The sequence below is a fragment of the Aegilops tauschii genome, chromosome 5, assembly GCF_002575655.3.
Source record: "Aegilops tauschii subsp. strangulata cultivar AL8/78 chromosome 5, Aet v6.0, whole genome shotgun sequence".
Taxonomy (NCBI): Eukaryota; Viridiplantae; Streptophyta; class Magnoliopsida; order Poales; family Poaceae; genus Aegilops; species Aegilops tauschii.
Genome location: NC_053039.3, coordinates 379515326 through 379534827, shown reverse-complemented (window position 1 = coordinate 379534827; position 19502 = coordinate 379515326). Strand labels below are relative to the sequence as shown.

The 19502-nt window shown below is 49.2% G+C and overlaps 1 protein-coding gene across 1 annotated transcript; it reads right to left on the bottom strand.

Moving 5' to 3' along the window:
* Positions 1 to 7431: 7431 nt before the first annotated feature.
* Positions 7432 to 10385, bottom strand: LOC109786283 (fasciclin-like arabinogalactan protein 1). The gene is made up of 2 exons (XM_020344863.3): positions 9584 to 10385; positions 7432 to 7929 (listed from the first exon to the last, which is right to left on the bottom strand). Exon 1 carries the CDS (start codon positions 10383 to 10385, stop codon positions 9585 to 9587), a length of 801 nt encoding a protein of 266 aa, XP_020200452.1. The 3' UTR covers positions 7432 to 7929; position 9584.
* Between the last annotated feature and the right edge of the window lie 9117 nt (positions 10386 to 19502).

Genomic DNA, 19502 nt, shown 5'->3' with positions numbered 1-19502 from the left:
TTACTGAATCCACCCCAAGTAGTTATCTTCTATATCTAAATAATTAGCCTCCACTAACCTATTTTTCACAACATGGTACACATGCTATATGAGGATGCCAACATGCACGAAAAAGACTCACCACAACATGCAAATATGCATGGAAAAAGATTTTGCTAAATAATTGTATATACTAAAACATATGTATTATAAATTTTAGTTCTTATATTATTAATTTATATTATATCTAGTATTTAGCCTCTACTAACCTATTTTTCTCACCATGCACACATGCCACTTGAACATGCAATGAGAAATGTTCACCTCAACATGTAAATATGCACGGGAAAAGACTCAAATCGATAAATTACATATAGTGACTCATATGTATTTTAGTTCATATATTAGTAATTTAAAATTCCTACTCATATCATCTAGTATTAAGTAAAAAAGAAAAGCTTGTAACTTAATTGTTGCAATAAGGATAACTTCATCTTACTGGGAGGTCGGTACCAGTAAAAAGCCGTGACATGTATCCATATATAACACTAAAGAAGTACGATGAAAATCAGAATCACAACAAATTATTAGTAAGGCTTCTAAAAAGGAAACAAGATCATCAAGAGAAACAGAAAGAAGCACCAAAAGACATATGTGGCACATGAATTTATATGGACTTCTCTTTGTAAAATTGTAAAAAGAAAAACTACCACATGTATGTCGGGTTTATCATCTAGAATTTCAAGATTAAAGCCGATTGTACTCAGAGCCCATATATGTGAATAATACATTGGAGCCTAGAATATAAGATTAGAATATCGTGCCTTTTTCTTTCGACCAAGAAAAGACGCCAGCGGTGCCATATATTATATTCAAGCACAGATTACACTAGTATAACAAAGCCCTTGGGGATAAAATCTGCAATACAATGTAACATAGGGCACTGAATTTTTTGCATTATCGGGAAGCACACACAAGTTTTTTAAAGCTTGAAAAATGTAAGGGTTATTTTCAAGGGTATGAGTGCAGCCGAACAATTACACTGGGCTACAAATGCTACAAATCAAACAACTAACCATCAACTATCCTCCAAATTAAATACCTACACAAGCCTTTAGTACACTTTTTTACAGAATTATGGTCCCTCAAAACACATATGCAGATTTTTTGAATAAAAAAGGATGTGGAGTATGGTAATGGCAAAACTGTCTCTAATTTTATGTGTCTCATGTTTTTTTTATGACTTGGAACATTCCAAGTGTGATTTTAAGATTTTGTACGTCTATATATGGGATTATGGAGTATAATTTCTTTCACGTGTAGTAATCCTCTTCTTTCTTTCTTGGATTTGCTAGAAGTTGTTTCGATGGCTATTTGTTTATGGCGTAACACCCTAAATTAGGACTGCGATAGCCAAGAGCCATTTCCAGCCAAGATGGCATTTGTGAAAGGCGTGGCTAGCAGTCATGGTAGGAGGAGTGGCATTTTTGCAAAACTTCCAATGCAGTTTGTTTAATTAACGGCAGTTTTTGTGCAGGAAACTGCCACCATCATTTAGATCGGGCGTTCGTCAGGATTGGGCTTCTGACAAACGTTCACCAGATAGCATTTTCACTGAATTATTGTTGCGTTCAATTAGGGCATATGAGAATGTGTGTTACATAAAAAATAAAAAATGATTTGCAAACTGGAGGGAGCCATATATATGCTAACACGGAAATATTTGATTCGATAAATACTGTTATTACAAATAACACGAATTAAGGAACACGACAAATAACACGGCTCATAATAACACTTGAAAAGACGGAAAAACAAAAATTTGAATTACGACGGCATCCTCCTAGCAGGGCAACAGGCCTATACGTAGTAGTATTATTATTGTCTCGAAACTAAAATCCATGCGGACGATCTGGTCAGCATCGAACGGATCCTTCCAGAAGGGCATGCACTCGGGTTCACTTGTCGTCGTTGTCGTCGTTGTCGGGCGAGAGGCCGGCGATGCCCTCAGGCCCGGGGGCAGCCGCCGGTCCATCGGAGGGCCCCTCCGCGGGCGAGTCGGCGGCCGGCGCGTCGGCCGAGGGGGCGTCGGAGGCCTTCTCCTCCTTGTCCTTGGCGGCCTTCTTGGCGTTGGCCAACGGCGCGACGGCCAGGGCGACGAGGAGGAGCGCGGCGAGGATGAGGGCCGTGCGGCGGGCCATGGCTCAGCTGCGTCGACTACTGCACTTCCTGGCGGTGCTGGTGCTGCTGCTGTGCGTAGTGATCTCTGAGGCTTGGTTCGCTGTGGATGTGGCGTGGGGAGAGGCGACGGGGCGGTGTTATGTAGCTGCCGGAGGTGGCTATTTCTGGGCGGGGCTGCCTGGACGTTGCGTCGCGCGTGGTTCTGGGCGGTGGCTACGGCGCAGTGGTGGCGCGCAGTTGTAGGTAGCCGCGGGACGGGTTCAGATCCTGTTCCAGCCGCTGGATGGATGTTTTGGTGTTTGTTGTCGCCACTTGTTTTTGTTGTCTTCTTTGTTTTGACACTGTTTTGTTTTGCCGGGCCCTCTCCAGCACACCACAGGCCGACACCCCGACAACCTTCTATTGGGCCTGGGCTATTGTCGTTGTTAGGGCACCCACAATGTGTGTGCCAAATAGCATTGCCAAATTGAGTTTCGGTTCCTCACAGCGTCATCATACATTGTGGAGACTAGTGCCGTACGCAAACCAATATGAACCGAAGCTTTCTTCGTGCTTCGGTGCCAAACTTCCCAAGACAATAAAATACTATATGGATCTCACCAAACTACACGAACCATGTGGGGTTGGCATACATGTAGCAATTTTCTAAAGCATTATATTTTTGCGGGGGTCTTACTGTGAGGATGTTGTACACAATATGAGAAACAGTACACTGTGGAGAAATGGGCTATTTGACATCGATGGCAAAGTTCTGGCCACATCACAAATTTGACATCATGACATTGGGGATGCCCTTATTGTCAATGTTGTTGTTGTTGCACAAGAAAAAAGTATTCACACGCTGGGCAAGTAAAGTGTATGGTAAAAAATTGGGGGGGGGGGGGGGCAAAAGTCATTATAAAAATTCCCATGCACAATACACACACAGAGAGAAAAAAATGTTGCACCACGTTGTTTTCTTTTTGATAGGCAAGTTGTTGTTCTATTTTGAATGGGAGATTGCAAGTTTTTGTTCTATAAAAAGGATACACAAAACATGTGAAAGAACATGCGGTGCCCCCATGTTTGGTTTTGGTAATTGATGACAATCTCTATGGACTAATGGGTGCCTTGAGTTATATTTGAAGGATTTGTCCATAGGCATTTCTTGAAGTCCATGTGTTGGTTTCAAGGAGTTTATGTGGTGACCAAGGTGTTATTAAGGAATTATCCAAAGATTGGTCATGTGAGAGTTGAGCTTATTGCAAGCATGTCTTGAAGAAGAAGATTGTGTGATCATTCATGTTTACCTTCAAGACATCATCCAAATGAAGAGAGTTGGAAAGAATCAAGGTTGATCAAGACTAGGTCAAGAGTGAATCAAGTTGATCAACACACAAAGCGCACAAGATGTACTGAGGGATCAAGCGATCCCATGGTATGGTAAGCATTGTCAATTACGCTTTGTGTACTAACCCATGGTCTTCGTGAGAGTTCTTTGTGGGGTTAGGTTGCGGTGTGCAAGTTCAAGTGAAGCGCGCAAGTTCAAGTAAAGCATCACGAAGAGATCAAATGCTTGAAGCCATTGTGGTGACAATGGACTTGTGAGTATGAGGGAGCAATCAACTAGTCTTCATCGAGCCAACGCAATCAAGAAAGGTGGTTCATCTTGAGGGAGTCAAGATCGTCATCATCTAGCTCAAGTGGACCATGTGCAAGGCAAAGGTTTGCTCTTGATAGGTTTTCTATTTTACCGGTCTCGTGATGATAGCTGGGAGACCGGGTTATAGGATCGATTGCCGTACTATCAAGGGGGGCTCTCGATGAGTAGCTTGATCGTATCGTTCGTAGAGAGCTCAAACCATTGCATCCTTGCATCATCTTTATTGGTTCTTGTTTGGTTCTTCTCTTTGTGAGTTTTGGAGCTTATGGTCATCTTGATGACAAGCTCGAGTTCATCGAAAACGGAGTTCACTCGCATCTTCTATGATGTTTTCGATGTTGGAGGTTATGCCGGTTCTTCTCGGTTGAAGGTTTCACTCCTCTATTTGTTGGCATACCTCCCCTGCCTCTTCTTACTATAACTAGTCGCTGTTTTGATGCTACTCGTCGTCTTGTATCCAACAAGCTTGAGTTTGCTCAATTCGGAGCTCATATGAAGAAGTTTTGGCAGTTCTGTTTTTCTCCCAGCGGTAGTACCGCGGTGGCAGCGGTAGTACCGCTTGTAGCGTCAAGCGGTAGTACCGCTCCAGTACCGCTCTACTACCGCCTCGATTTTGGGTCTGCTCTTTTCGTGTCGGGTTCAGCGGTAGTCGCGCGGCAGTAAGGCACGGTAGTTCCGCCTATTAGCGGTATACCGCTCCGGTCGAGCGGTAGTACCGCTACTGCACTACTGCCACCGTACTCTGCTCTGTCCTGCCTCCTTTTGTCCTGTGTTCTGCTCCTCCAGCGGTAGTACCGCTGGGGCGAGCGGTAGTACCGCTTATCGGCGGTACTGCCGCCCCAAGGTTCTTGTTTTGTTGGTCCTTTTCACTGCTTCTTCCGCCCGAGCGGTAGTACCGCTCGTGGAGCGGTAGTACCGCTCGTGTGCGGGCTGAGCACATAACGGTTGGATTTTCCCCCTCCTATAAAAGGGGGTCTTCTTCCCCAATGAACCTTATCTCTTGAGCTCGTGTTCTTCCCCCATTGTTGACCTTCTTCGAGCTTGCTAACTCTCAATTCCTCCATGGATTCTTGCTAGTTTTTGAGGGAAAAGAGAGAGGAGATCTAGATCCACATTTCCACCAATCACTTTCTCCTCTATGTGAGGGGAACCCCTTGGATCTAGATCTTGGAGTTCTTGGTGTTCTCCTTCTTGTTCTTCGTCTCAATTTCCTCCCTAGCATTAGTTGCTTTGGTGGGATTTGAGAGAGAAGGACTTGGGCACTCTGTGTGCCCTTGCCATTGCATTTGGTGCATCGGTTTGAGTTCTCCACGGTGATACGTGGAAGTTACAAGTTGAGAAGCTTATTACTCTTGGGTGCTTGGTACCCTTGAGCTTGTTCCTCTTGGGTGCTTGGTACCCTTGAGCTTGTTCCTCTTGGGTGCTTGGGCGCCCTAGACGGTTGGTGGTGTTCGGAGCTCAATCATTGTGGTGTAAAGCTCCGGGCAAGCGTCGGGGTCTCCAATTAGGTTGTGGAGATCGCCCCGAGCAATTTGACGGGTTCCGGTGACCGCCCCCAAGGGTTGCCAAAGTGTACAGGTTCGGTGACCGCCCCCAAGGGTTGCCATTTGTACGGGTTCGGTGACCGCCCTCAAGGGTCCCTTAGTGGAATCACGGCATCTTGCATTGTGCGAGGGCTTGAGGAGATTACGGTGGCCCTAGTGGCTTCTTGGGGAGCATTGTGCCTCCACACCGCTCCAAACTGAGATTAGCATCCGCAAGGGTGTGAACTTCGGGATACATCGTCGTCTCCGCGTGCCTCGGTTATCTCTTACCCGAGCCCTTTACTTATACACTTTACCTTGTGATAGCCATATTGTTTCTTGTCATATATCTTGCTATCACCTAAGTAGTTTTTCTTGCTTAGCATAAGTTGTTGGTGCACATAGGTGAGCCTAGTTGTTGTAGGTTTTGTGCTTGACAAATTAACCGCTAGGTTTATTCCGCATTTGTTCAAGCCTCAACCGTAATTATTTTAAAGCGCCTATTCACCCCCCCCCCCCCCTAGGCGACATTCACGATCTTTCAACATATGTGTTGTGTGCACAACTAAAAATGTTAATAAAAAAATCATGAAAAATTTAAAATGTTTTCAAAATTTTAAAAAGTATCCATGAAACTTAAAAATGTCCATGGGCCTAAAACAATATCGTAAATTTAATGTTCATCATGTATTTTTTAAAAAGTTCAATGTGCATTTAAAAAATCATCATTATAAGAAAAATGTTTGTCTTGTATTTAAAAATCAAATTGTATTTAAAATATCCACCAAAGTATTGATATAATGATCGTCGTGCAAAAATTGACAATGTTCGTTAGAAAATGTTATCAAATATTTAAAAAGTGTTCATCATCCATTAAAATTTGTTGAACGTTACTTAAAAATATGTATCGCGTATTTGAAAAGATATGTTTACTTGTATTTAAAATTGTTACTCGTGTATTCAAAAAATTCGTTGTGCATTTAAAATATGTTCAATGTTATTTAAAAAAGGTTTCACATATTTAAAACTGATCAAATTGCCCGCGTTTGTAGTTGTAGTCGTACTGTACATGCAACTAGGTCGGGGTCAGGAGGAAAGTTGCATGTGAGTGTTCACAGGCAACTGGATTGGGTTGAGGGGCATGTTGAGTGTCGAGTGTTGAAATGCAATTGGGTCGGCATTAGGGCCAAGTTGTGTGTCGAGTGTGGGCATGCAGCTACGCCAGGTTGGGGGGCAAGTTGCGTGTCGAGTACATACATGTAACTGAGTCGGGTTGGTGGGCAAGTTACATGTCGAAACTGCACGCAATCGGGTCTGGTTGAGTTGTGTGTCAAGGTTTGACAAGTTGGGTCAGGGCAAGTTGTATGTGTAGGTTGGACATGCAACTGGATCAACGGAGTTGTGTGTCAAGTTTGACATGTAATTGGGTCGTGGCCGAGTGAGGGGGAGAAGCAAGTTGGACGTTGAATATGTACATGCAACTGGGTCGGGTTGGGGCAAGTTGCATACCAATGCTAGGTCGGGATGGAGTTATGTGTCAAGGTTTATCATGCAACTGTGTGTTGGGATTGAGGAGGAGGCAAGTTGTTTGTGGAGGATGGACATGCAGTTGGGTCGTCTCAGGAGCAAGTTATGTGTCGAAGGTAGATATGCAACTATGTCGGGGTCGGAGGGCAAGTTGTGCTAAGGGTGGACATATACAATTGGGTCGGGTGGAGTTGTGTCTCAAGGTTTGACATACAATTAGGTCCGTTCGTTGGGGCAAGTTGCATGTCAAAAATGGACATGCAATTGGGTCGAGTTTGGGAGGGCGCAGATTGTATGTTGAGGATGGACATTGCTATTGGGTCCGAAGGCAGAGGGCAAGGTACGTGTCGATGATGAACATGTAATTGGGTCGAGTGGAGTTGCATGGTGAGGGACATGCAACTGGGGCAGGGTAGAATATTGGCCACATGAAGAGAGAGACGCGGTGGAACGAATGGCTAGGAAAGCGCTCCATGTGAGGGGATAAGAAAGAGCTTGAGCGGTGTGTGGGCCCAATGAAACACGATGGGCGACAAGTGAGATTGGTCAATCGATACCAAAGTAAAACTAGGCAAAAACTAAAGTCTACAACATGACCAGTACAACTTTTATTTCTTTCAGAGAATATGAGTGATATACTTTTTCTTGAATTAAGAGGTTTCCCCCAAATTTTCATTTTTGAAATTTGATAATACACACCAACCATCGAGTGTTCACCGCGATCAGATTTCGGCAACATCCTGCATATCCCAGCCAAACTGTCTAACAAACTCACACACTAACAAACTATTACTAACTTCATTCTTACAGATGTGCCTCTCGGGCCACGTAGCGAAAGAACGCTGATAAGACCTCGGCTATACCTAAACGAGAATTGTCACAAGTAACATCTACATAGCAGCGGCAACAAAGACCAAACTGAAGACTAAGAACTTGAACGTCTATGAACAACTTAACCAGCAATGCGAAGGACCATTGGAGGCTTGGAGCCCAGCTTCTGGGCTTGTTGAAGATCTCAGTTAACACTTGCAGCAGAAGCCTTGCTCCTTTGACTTGTACCCCGCGTTGTTCTCATTTCTGTATTCAGAATTTTGGCCAATAAGCAGATTGCGTAATAATGCTTGAAGGATCGCAGGGATAAATATTTTGAAAAAAATGCTTTATTTCTAGATTTCCACAAAGCCCACGACACCGCAACAACTCCTACTGCTATGATCCATCTAGCTTTCCTAGGAAAACCAAAAATCCAACCATGAATGATTTACTTAGGAAAAGGAATACAGATCCTTGCAACTGTACACGTCATCATCCATTCAGGCGTCGGGGGCAGGCGCCGGCGACAGCGTGTCGGCCAAGCTGTTGACCTCCACGGCCGGCGCGTAGGCGGACTCGTCGATGGAGTCGGCCGCCGGGCCGTCTGCAGCCGGCGCGTCGGCAGGGGCGGGGGCGTCGGCGGCGCTCTCGGCCCTGACCAGCGGCGCCACGGCCACGGCGGCAAGGAGGAGCGCGGCTAGGAGCAGCGTCGTGCGAGCCATGACTGCGCCGGTGCGCGCGCGCGTTACGTGGGTGGGTGGGTGCGCAGGCGTTGGTTAACGAACTAGCTCGCCGTCGTCGCGTGCGTGCGGATGGCTTGCCGATCGGCGTGCGCGCGGGTTGCCGTTGCCGTGGCCGTGCCCGTGGCCGTTCTTTAGGCGTGCATGGCTCTTCTCGGCCGCTGGTGTCGCGGTGGTGGCGCGCGCGTGTCGGCAACCTCGGCCGGACCGCGGGAACTGCTCGACCGTTCACGAGATTGCTCGGCCGACACATGATTGCTGACTGCTGTTCATTAAATCGTCTCGTCTCGGTGCACCGTCCAATCCAGAGGAGCACCACTCTCTTGCACCAAAAGATGTTTGGGCTACGCCTAGAGCCCCGTGCGTAGTGGGCCAGCGGCAGCGGCGGAGGCCCAGCGTGCCGGTATCACTCTCACTGCTAAGCTTTAGCGCTCCATGTGGGGGATATAATTAGGCCGAAAGCCCGAAATGGAAGGTGCTGTAACTTCTCTTCTTCTTTCGCTGTTGATCGCCATGCATCAGCATCAGCCCGGGCCAAGCTTTTTCACCGCTCCTTCCTCCTCTCTTTATTCTACTCCTTGTCACCTGCACTACTTTTACTTTCATGTGTGGTTTGTGTTGTTTGACCTGCTTGAGCCGGGGATGGCAAAGCATCCACCGACAGCTGAAGTCCCAAGAAATGAATGAAAGCTCGCGCGCCGTTCAAGCAACGGACCCGTCGTCGTTGCATTTGTTTACAGGATCTGACGAAGACGCCATAGATATTTGAGACTTGGCTCCAACCACAAATTGACTTTGTAGGACTAGGAACATGTCACTCAAAACATGTTGTCGACGAGAATTCACAAAATACGCTCGTCCGTTAACACGGCATGGAGCAAGTTCGCTCCAAGGTTTCACTCGCCGGTCGCCGGATCGACCAAAAGAACATCAATGTCTGGGGAGCTCAAGATGGCATGAAACCTCTCATGCGTGGTCTTGTACTCTTGTAGTAGCACGAGCAGAATCATGGCGGCAACTCACGGATAATAAGAACATCTAAAGAGAAGAAGAAAAAGCAGATGAAAATCGAGCACACAACTAGTATGTCTTCCGCGGAAGAAGCACTACACGAGCACGCCGTCACACCACGATCGATCACGCCAACGGATCAAGCACCAGGGAGGGAAATAAAATACCCTAAGCCAGCGTGGAAGCCACGGCCACGGTCGCCAGCGCCGCGGCGAGCCACCTTGCGCGCGGCGCGCCGGCGGCCGCGCTCTTCTTGGAGTCCTTCTTCTGGTCCGCCGGGGCGGTGTCCTCGGCCTCGGGCCCGGGCGCGTCCGCGACGGCTGGGGGCGAGCGGTGGCGCGCGGCGCCGCCCTTGCCCGCCTTGGGCGCGTCGGCGGCCGGGGCGGGCGCGGGCGCGGGGGTCGGGGACGGCGCGGGCTTGAACAGCTCGACGGGCTCGAACACCCTGTCGACGGCGTAGACGGCGACGGGGTCCGTGTCCAGCAGCGTGGACCTGACCCGCGCGACGGCCCCGGAGGCGCCCGTCTTGATGGTGACGACGTTGCCCTCGTTCTGCAGCGTGAAGTTGTAGTTCCGGGCGGAGCCGTCGGTGGCGAGCGTGTTCATGACGCCGTTGTTGGACTTGAGGCTCCCCGGCGAGTAGTAGACGGGGACGGCGTGGAACAGCAGCAGCGACGCCTTGCCGTCGGCGGTGAGGTTCTTGTACCGGGGCATGAAGGACGCCACGGCGTCGTCGGAGGGGCAGAAGACCGTCATGCCGCCGCTCGCGGCCGCGTCGTAGGTGGACGCCGCGTCGGGCGAGGCCGCGATCAGCGCCGCGAAGGCCTTGCACCCGCCCTTGGCCATCGCCGCCGTGGCGTTCGGCGGCGCCGGCGGGGCGGCCGGGGCCTTGGCCTTGGCCCCCGCGGCGGCCGCGAGGGGCAGCGCGACGAGCAAGACCAGCGCGACGGCGAGGCGAAGGCACCGCATTGTGCGGAGCGTGAGGGGAGTGTGGACTGAGAGTGGCGTGCACCTAGCTAGCTCGGCTCGCCCGGATATGTAGCGTGAGCGTGGCGCCCATGCCCCTGGCCAGTGGGCACTGGGGTTTAAGGTAAGATGCCTGCCGTGCCGCGCGTAGTTGGCAAAGCTCGCCATGCATTTTCCAACGCTTTTTTTGTTTGCTTTCTCTCACTTCCTGGCGTAACACTAGCTTTTTTTGCACGTATTTCCACTTGTTCTCCATCTCCCACCTTCGGTTTGGATCTCTGTGGCGTTGGATGTAGCAGTGACGAGCACAAATGGTGTTCTTTTCGTATAGAGAAAATTAGCATCAGCATGGAGTTATCGTGCACTCCATGCATGCCATGCCTAGCTACTTTGTTCATTTCTGGCCTCGATCGATCGGTCGATCCTTGTGGCTGTCGGTTTGGCTAGATCTCATCTGCCCGTATTGAATACGAAAAAAGGTGACGAAACCGAAATGGAAAAACTGCGAACTACTCCATGGACGAGTAGTAATAGCACTGTATATTCTCGGGTAGTAGGAGGAGTGGTACTGTTTATGCATTCGATCGGCAACTTGCCGTTCTTTTGGAGCGTGCGTGGAGCAATCACGGTGGAGAAGAGAAATCATGGCGCACTGGCGCCGCTGAGTGGGCTGGAACAGGAACAGCAAGCCGTGCGGCGGCGGGGCCAGGCGACAGGCTGAATTCAAGTGAAATCCATTTATCCAAACGCACCGCTACTAATTGTGTCCGGCCGGGCTGGCGACCCCAAACGCACACTGATCATGAAACGGTTATACGGACTTGATAGCTGTGATGTCTAATCCATGGCCATCTGCGGCTGCGGTGCTAATGATTTTCTCTGCGGTGCTAGCCGGGCGCAGTGTGCGCAAACAGTTGCTCCGTCGGTTACTTGTGTTCTGCCAGTGGCCTCGTCGAGTGGTACGGCATATTTCTTGGAGTGATTTATTTTTGGACTCGGTTAATTTTATCGTCAAGGCAGCGTGGTGCGGAGGTCGACAGGCTGGAAGAACGGATGCCGAGGCAACGTATCCCCGGGGTCAAAAGGGGTGGTGAGGATGAGGGAAGAAAAAAAGAACGAAAGAAAGAAAGAAAGGTCATCTCTTCTGTCTCAAAATCCGGTCCACATCGAGCGCCGGCCATGGCGCGAGCAAGCGAGCTTTCGCAACTGCCCATGGCATCAACCGCCCTAGACAGCAGTACCAGTACAGGTCCCAACTGCCACCCAGAGAACCTGCGCGTCGGAGAAGCACAGGGGATTAAAAGATCCGTGTCGCCAATGCCAGGTGCATAGACACGAAAAACCTTGAGAGAAATAGTAATTATATAGAGTACTATATACCTTTCGATCTTGCATTATCATACTGGCCATTTTTCTATGCGTGTAATTGGCCATTTTTCTGGCGGGAAACGTTATCCAACAGTAACGTGCGGCCCTGTTTCCCGGTCTCTGCTTCCTGCGGCAGGAAAAGCACGCGAGATGGATAGATCGTCACATCATGCACTTATAAAGGAGATTCGTAGGTTGGCTGGAAGCAATGCTAGGAAGATCTCTTTTACTCTTTGTAGCCGTCTGCAGAACAGGATTAGTCATGAGCTGGCCGCCTATGGCCGTAGCACTCCGCGCACAGCAGTCTGGCTTACTGCCGGGATAGGCTTTGTTGTAAACCTGGCTCTCGCTGAGAAGCCTCCTTGAGTAACGAGAATTCATTTTTCCCCGCAAAAAAAAGCATGCGGCGCGAGGGCGGGGCCGGCGGCCATCAACGATCGAGAAAGCCACGGGCGATGTACGGCGGCGAGCCGCCAAAAGCCCCGGATCCAATGCGCGGCGTACGGCGACGCGAGCTCCAGGGTTGAGCTAGAGACGGCCGTTCTGATTTTCCATCGGACGTCGTGGCGGCATGAGTGTGCGGGCGCCTTTCGCCGGGGTCCGAAGCTCCCAGCCTGCCAATAGGGCGCACTAATCCTTCTCCAGGGCCTCCTCTCTCTCCTGGGCCGGCCCGGTACCGTGGCTTCTGTTGGAAATATGCCCTAGAGGCAATAATAAATAGGTTATTATTATATTTCCTTGTTGATGATAATCGTTTATTATCCATGCTAGAATTGTATTGATAGGAAACTCAGATACATGTGTGGATACATAGACAACACCATGTCCCTAGTAAGCCTCTAGTTGACTAGCTCGTTGATCAATAGATGGTTACGGTTTCCTGACCATGGACATTGGATGTCGTTGATAACGGGATCACATCATTAGGAGAATGATGTGATGGACAAGACCCAATCCTAAGCCTAGCACAAGATCGTGTAGTTCGTTTGCTCAGAGCTTTTCTAATGTCAAGTATCAGTTCCTTAGACCATGAGATTATGCAACTCCCGGATACCGTAGGAATGCTTTGGGTGTACCAAACGTCACAACGTAACTGGGTGGCTATACAGGTGCACTACAGGTATCTCTGAAAGTGTCTGTTGGGTTGGCACGAATCGAGACTGGGATTTGTCACTCCGTGTAAACGGAGAGGTATCTCTGGGCCCACTCGGTAGGACATCATCATAATGTGCACAATGTGACCAAGGAGTTGATCACGGGATGATGTGAGTTATGGAACGAGTAAAGAGACTTGCCGGTAACGAGATTGAACAAGGTATAGGGATACCGACGATCGAATCTCGGGCAAGTAACATACCGTTGGACAAAGGGAATTGCATACGGGATTGATTGAATCCCCGACATCGTGGTTCATCCGATGAGATCATCGTGGAACATGTGGGAGCCAACATGGGTATCCAGATCCCGCTGTTGGTTATTGACCGGAGAACGTCTCGGTCATGTCTGCATGGTTCCCGAACCCGTAGGGTCTACACGCTTAAGGTTCGATGACGCTAGGGTTATAGGGAAAGTATGTACGTGGTTACCGAATGTTGTTCGGAGTCCCGGATGAGATCCCGGACGTCACGAGGAGTTCCGGAATGGTCCGGAGGTAAATATTTATATATGGGAAGTCCTGTTTTGGTCACCGGAAAAGTTTCGGGTGAAATCGGTAATGTACCGGGACCACCGGGAGGGTCCCGGGGGTCCACCAAGTGGGGCCACCAGCCCCAGAAGGCTGCGTGGGCCAAGTGTGGGAGGGGACCAGCCCCAGGTGGGCTGGTGCGCCCCCCCACCAAGGCCCAAGGCGCATGGGAGAGTGGGAGGGGGCAAACCCTAGGTCCAGATGGGCCTTAGGGCCCATCTAGTGGGGCGCCCCCCTCCCCTCCCCTTGGCCGCCCCCCCTTGATGGGATCTAGGGCTGGCCACCTCCTCTTGGGGGTGGAAACCCTAAGGGGGGCGCAGCCCCCTCCCCCCTATATATAGTTGAGGTTTGGGCTGCCCAAGACACACGAGAACGTCTCTCTTTCGGTGCAGCCCTACCCCTCTCCCTCCTCCTCCTCTCCCGCGGTGCTTGGCGAAGCCCTGCGGGATTGCCACGCTCCTCCACCACCACCACGCCGTCGTGCTGCTGCTGGATGGAGTCTTCCCCAACCTCTCCCTCTCTCCTTGCTGGATCAAGGCATGGGAGACATCACCGGGCTGCACGTGTGTTGAACGCGGAGGCACCGTTCTTCGGTGCTTAGATCGGAATCAACCGCGATCTGAATCGCTACGAGTACGACTCCCTCATCCGCGTTCTTGCAACGCTTCCGCATCGCGATCTACAAGGGTATGTAGATGCACTCCCCTTCCCCTCGTTGCTAGATTACTCCATAGATTGATCTTGGTGATGCGTAGAAAATTTTGAATTTCTGCTACGTTATCCAACAGCTTCTCCTCGCCCAGGTGCAGTTGGGTCGCTAACACCCCCTCCTTCTTCAGACACGACTTGTCTCTAAGTCGAGTAAATAGCATAAAACTACTACTTTACAGGCTACGGTTTTAAAAAACTATCGGTTTTTAATTTTTCTCAGATAACTACCAGATGAGCGGCCAGCTGTTTCAGAAAACCCAAAACATTCCTTACTAGCGATTTAAACTGTTTTATGACAGGTCGGGTCCACCCCTAAACAATCCGTTTGTTTGGCCGTTTTGTTTGATTGTTACCTTACATGGGGGACCCCGTGTAAGTTGTCTCTTCTTCCTCTATCTTCTCTGGCTCTTTCTTCTTCCTCCCCCCTACCCGACTACCCCCACCCGCCGACGGCCACCTCCACATTCCGTCACGCGCTAAGACAAGGATGACGGCGGGAACGAAGGACGCGCGGAGGAGTAGCTGCAGCGTAGGAACACGGGTCGCTGCCATCCGTGTGCCATGGCCAGGAGCGCGCCCGCGACGCCGAGGAGCAAGGGCCGCCGCCAAGAGCGCGAAGGAGAATGGGTTGCCACCAGTCGCGGCAAGGAGCACGGGTCGACACCAGCCGCGCCATGGCCAGGGGCTCGGGCTGCCGCGTCCAGGAGCACGGGCCACTGCGTGCCATGGCAAGGAGCAGCGGCAGCGGTCGGCATGGAACTCCGCCACCCAGTCCGTCGCCCGCCTTGCGCTGAGGAACGAGGCGGCCGAGCCACCTCCTTTCACCTTGCCGGCGACCTGGCCGCCGGTGAGCTGCCGGCGTCGTTTCTCTGGGCGAGTTATCCTCAAGGGCCCGATTGCTTTGTCTGAAAAATCCAGGGACCCGATTGCTTTTTTCTGAGAACTTACAGGGGTTGTCTGTAAATGTGTAAGAGAACATATTTTTTATATTAGAATATTACAAAGAGACACTGACATGCGGACCCCATATGTAAGGTAATAGTCAAACAGATGGTCAAACAAACGGTTTCCTACATGCGGGTCCCAACTGTCATAATCGCGATCAATTTTAAAGCACTCTATGATTAGGTTTTTTTGAAACAGCGGACCGCTCATTTGGTAGTTATCTGAGGAAAAATAAAAACCGGTAGTTTTTTGGTACCCTAGCCTATAAAGTAGTAGTTTTATGCTATTTACTCCTCTAAGTCGGTGCAGCAGGAAAACGTCGCCCGAGATCTTCGAGATCTTCCCAAGTGTCTGGAGTAGCTTGATTATCCTGCCAACGTACCAGGCCTGCTCGCGTATCTTGTGGGAGCCGTGACGCCACCGTTTGTCTAGGATCTTGACAGGCACACTGATAGTGTCAGCAATGGTTGGAAGTGACGAGGAAGCACTTGTACCTGGTATCAGCGCCTTGCGAAGTTGCGATACATGAAAGACGGGGAAGATGGATGATCATTCGGGTAGTTGCAGTTCATACGTGACGTCATTCACTCGTCAGATGATCGGATAAGGCCTGAAAAATTTGAATCTGAGAATCTGGTTGGCCCGTCGGGCCAAAGATGTCTGAATGTAAGGCTGTAGATTGAGGAAAACCTGATCGCCCACTTGGAATTCTCTGGGGGTTCGTTGGTTAGCTTGATTCTTCATTATTTTCTTGGCATGAACAAGGTGCTGCCGTAGAGCGTCTGGAATCTGTTGGCGTTCCTCAAGCCACTCGTTGAGGTCGGGTACAGGGGCGGACCCCCCCCCCCGATCGCCCCCCCTAACCATCTAATTTTTTGCGGGGACCTCCCTAACCATCTAGTGCAGATATTAGTACTAATATGGGGCAGTATATACGAGTATTCAAGTACTAATCTCCGTATCCTATCATAAAGGCCCAAACTGACCCGTTTCTTGTTGTGCTGTGTACGTGACAAAGCCCAGTGGGCTGCCAAAAAGTCTGGGATCTACTCTGTGAAATCTGCTTACCGATCTTTGATGACCCGCAACGAGCATGGCGCTCTAGGGGAAGGGACCGTGACCGAATCTTCAGAGAATCAAAAACAGTTATGGTCTAGACTCTAGAAGCTCAAGGTTGTGCCAAAAGTGCGGGTGTTTTGGTGGCGAGTACTCAGGAATATTTTGCCTGTTGAAAGCATATTGTAGTACCGGCACATTGCGGAGATGGCCCGGTGTAAAGTCTGTTTTCATACAGACGAAGATATCTATCATGCACTGATTAAGTGCACGCATGCAAAGATGTTTTGGAGTGAGGCAAGAGATTGGCTCGATGTCAAGCTCCCAGATCTTCATACAATGACATGGTCCCAAGACATCTTGTGTGACCCCAGGTTTGAAGACAGTGAACATGCAAAAATCATCACAGTTATGTGGGCGATTTGGACGTCCCGGAACAATATCACTCATGACAGGACAAGTCTTGACCCGGTGGTGACTATGAAGAAGGCTAGGGAAGACCTGGCGATTTTGGAGCTACCCAGGGCGTTGGCTCGAACCCTACCAGGATTTGGGTGGCGCCCCCCTGATGAGGGCTGCATCAAGATCAACACCGATGCAGGGATATCGATGGAGGCAAGGCTTGCTGGATTGGGAGGTGTCGCACATTCACCTTCAGCATTCATCGGAGCTTGGTGCAAACCGACTCGTGGTGTTACCGACCCGCTAGTTGCGGAGGCTATGGCTCTTCGCGAAGGCGTGGTTTTTGCAAAGCTTCGAGGCTTTGAGCGAGTACAGATGGAGACTGATAGCAAAGATGTGGTGGATCTCTGGAACTCGTGCCGTTCTTCGCACTCCCTCATAGCGCCTGTGTTATTAGATATTGAAGAGCTAGCAGATACTTTTTCTTCTTTTAATATTGTTCATGTAAAGAGGCATTCAAATGTTCCGGCCCACCTTTATGCAAGACATGCCAGCACATTGGAGGTGACGGAGTGTTGGATGAGCTTTCCCCCCGGACTTCTGGTCACTAGCCTGATGGCGGACAGTGCCGGAGCTCGGTTGATTGAATAAAGCTCTTCAGTTCCACGCAAAAAAAGAACGTGACAAAGCCCAGAAAGAGCCCATGCCCCACGTTGCTTAGCCAGGATTAGCGGCGAACTGTAACTTGCTCCCTTCGTTCGAGTAAACCTAATCCGAATCTGTAGGTTGTTAGATCGATTCCACGCCGCCGCTGGCCGCCATAAGGCTCCTTCTCGCCGTTATTCCAGGCCACCGCTCGCCGCGATGCTAGTCACCGGACGCCAAATAAGAAGGACACCGGCCGCGATGGCGCCGTGCTAAACATGGGCGCTCCTGCCCCTGCCTCTGTTAATCCTGCCGCAGTGTCAACCGTATTCAAGTATGTTTATCATGGTGTTTATTCTTCAAGCCCTCGAATCTAAAGGTATCATCTACGTTCCACTCTTGTTGATGGACGACTGCAGCCTACCAGTCTAATTCATTGGTTCACATTCATACAAGAGAATTGATTAATTTACTGCACGTCTTCCTTTTAATCACAGAACAGTTTGTTTGAAATTTATATGGTCGCTATATGAAAATATTGTTTGTGCAAAGGTTCTTCCAATTAGATTATCAGATTGTTTGATGAGCTTCGTAGTTATAAACAATTTTATTAATTGAATTGAGGTTTTTATTGTCAAATATATTTTTTCAATTATCTATATCAATGTGTTGCTGAGACTTTTTATTTCTAATGTTTTATTTCCTGCACAAAGTTTCACCTTGTGGTGCGATGTGCTCCGCATAGTGCATTTGTTCGCCATTGTAGCATTTCACACTTACAAGGGACTCTGCGTTAAACCCCTCTCACTTTAGAGCAAGTTTTATCGCTTCTGTGTTTAAATTGATATTTTTCTTCTTCGCCCCGCTCATGTTCAAATCCGGGCTCCGCCCCTGCTCAGGTAGGGGAGTTGCATGTTCTAGTACCACGCCCAACTGCAGCGGTTCTTGACCATAAACCACAAAGAATGGAGTCTTACCCAAGGTATAGTGGTATGTTGAATTGTACCAGAATTCTGCCAACGCCAACCATCTGCTCCAATTTGCTAGAGTGTTGTGCACGAAGTAGCGTAGATATGTCTCAATGCATTGGTTAGCACGCTCCATTTGCCTGTCCGTTTGTAGATGGTGGGAAGAGCTCATCTTCAGCTCCACTCCTTGCAACTTGAAAATCTCTTGCCAGACCTTGCTGGTGAAAACAACGTCCCGATCTGAAATGTTTGCTTCAGGCATACCATGGACCTTATAGACTTGATCATTGTACAACTGTGCAATGCTCTGCGCTGTGTAAGGATTCTTGACCAGAAGAAAATGCACATACTTGGGGAAAGTGTCCACAATGACAAGTATGCAGTTATATTGCCTGGACTGTGGTAATCCTCCGATGAAATCCATCTAAACTAGATCCCAGCAGCGTTTGGCAACGGGCAGAGGGTGTAGTAGTTCGTGGTATTGCGCGCGATCAGGTTTTGCCCGTTGACACACTTGGCATGGCCACACATGTACCTTGACCCGTTGTTTCATTCCAAGCCAGGCGAACATGTGTTTAATCCGGCGATAAGTAGTAGGAAACCTGGAATGGCCTCCGATAGCGTTGTCATGCAAAGAACGCATGACCTGTTGATGTAGGTGTGCATTGTTACCCAACCAGACATGACCTTTGAATCGTACTATGCCCGTGTTGATGGTGAAGTTTCCTCCAGCCACGGTTGCTACAACGAGCTGGGAGATCAATTGTTGTGTTTTGGGGCCAGCCTCATAGCCCTTGACAATTTCCTGCAGCCATGCCGGTTGGCACACTGAGATAGCCTGTAATTGTTCCGGGGTAGAGATAGGTCGCCTCGACAGTGCATCAGCAGCACTATTCTTCGTACCCTTGTGAAAATAGATGTGATACTACATGCCCAACAACTTGGTAAAAGCATTTTGTTGCCATGGGGTGTGTAGGCGTTGCTCTTTTAAGTGGACCAAGCTGCGTTGATCAGTCTTGACCAAGAACTCCCCAGACTGAAGATATGGTCGCCATTGCTTGACTGCCAGGACAATTGCGAGATATTCTTTTTCATATGTCAATAACCCTTTGGTTCGTGGGCCCAATGTTTTGCTGAGATACACGATTGGATGCCTGATACGTCTCTAAAGTATCTATAATTTATGAAGTATTTAAGCTGTTATATTATCATTCTTGAATGTTTTACAATCATTTTATAGCAACTTTATATCATTTTTTGGGACTAACCTATTGACATAGTGCCCAGTGCCAGTTGCTGTTTTTTGCTTGTTTTTAACATCACAGAAAATCAATATCAAAC

Bases quoted from the DNA above. Each gene is read 5' to 3' on its own strand.
- LOC109786283 (XM_020344863.3), bottom strand. From the start codon at position 10,385: ATGCGGTGCCTTCGCCTCGCCGTCGCGCTGGTCTTGCTCGTCGCGCTG.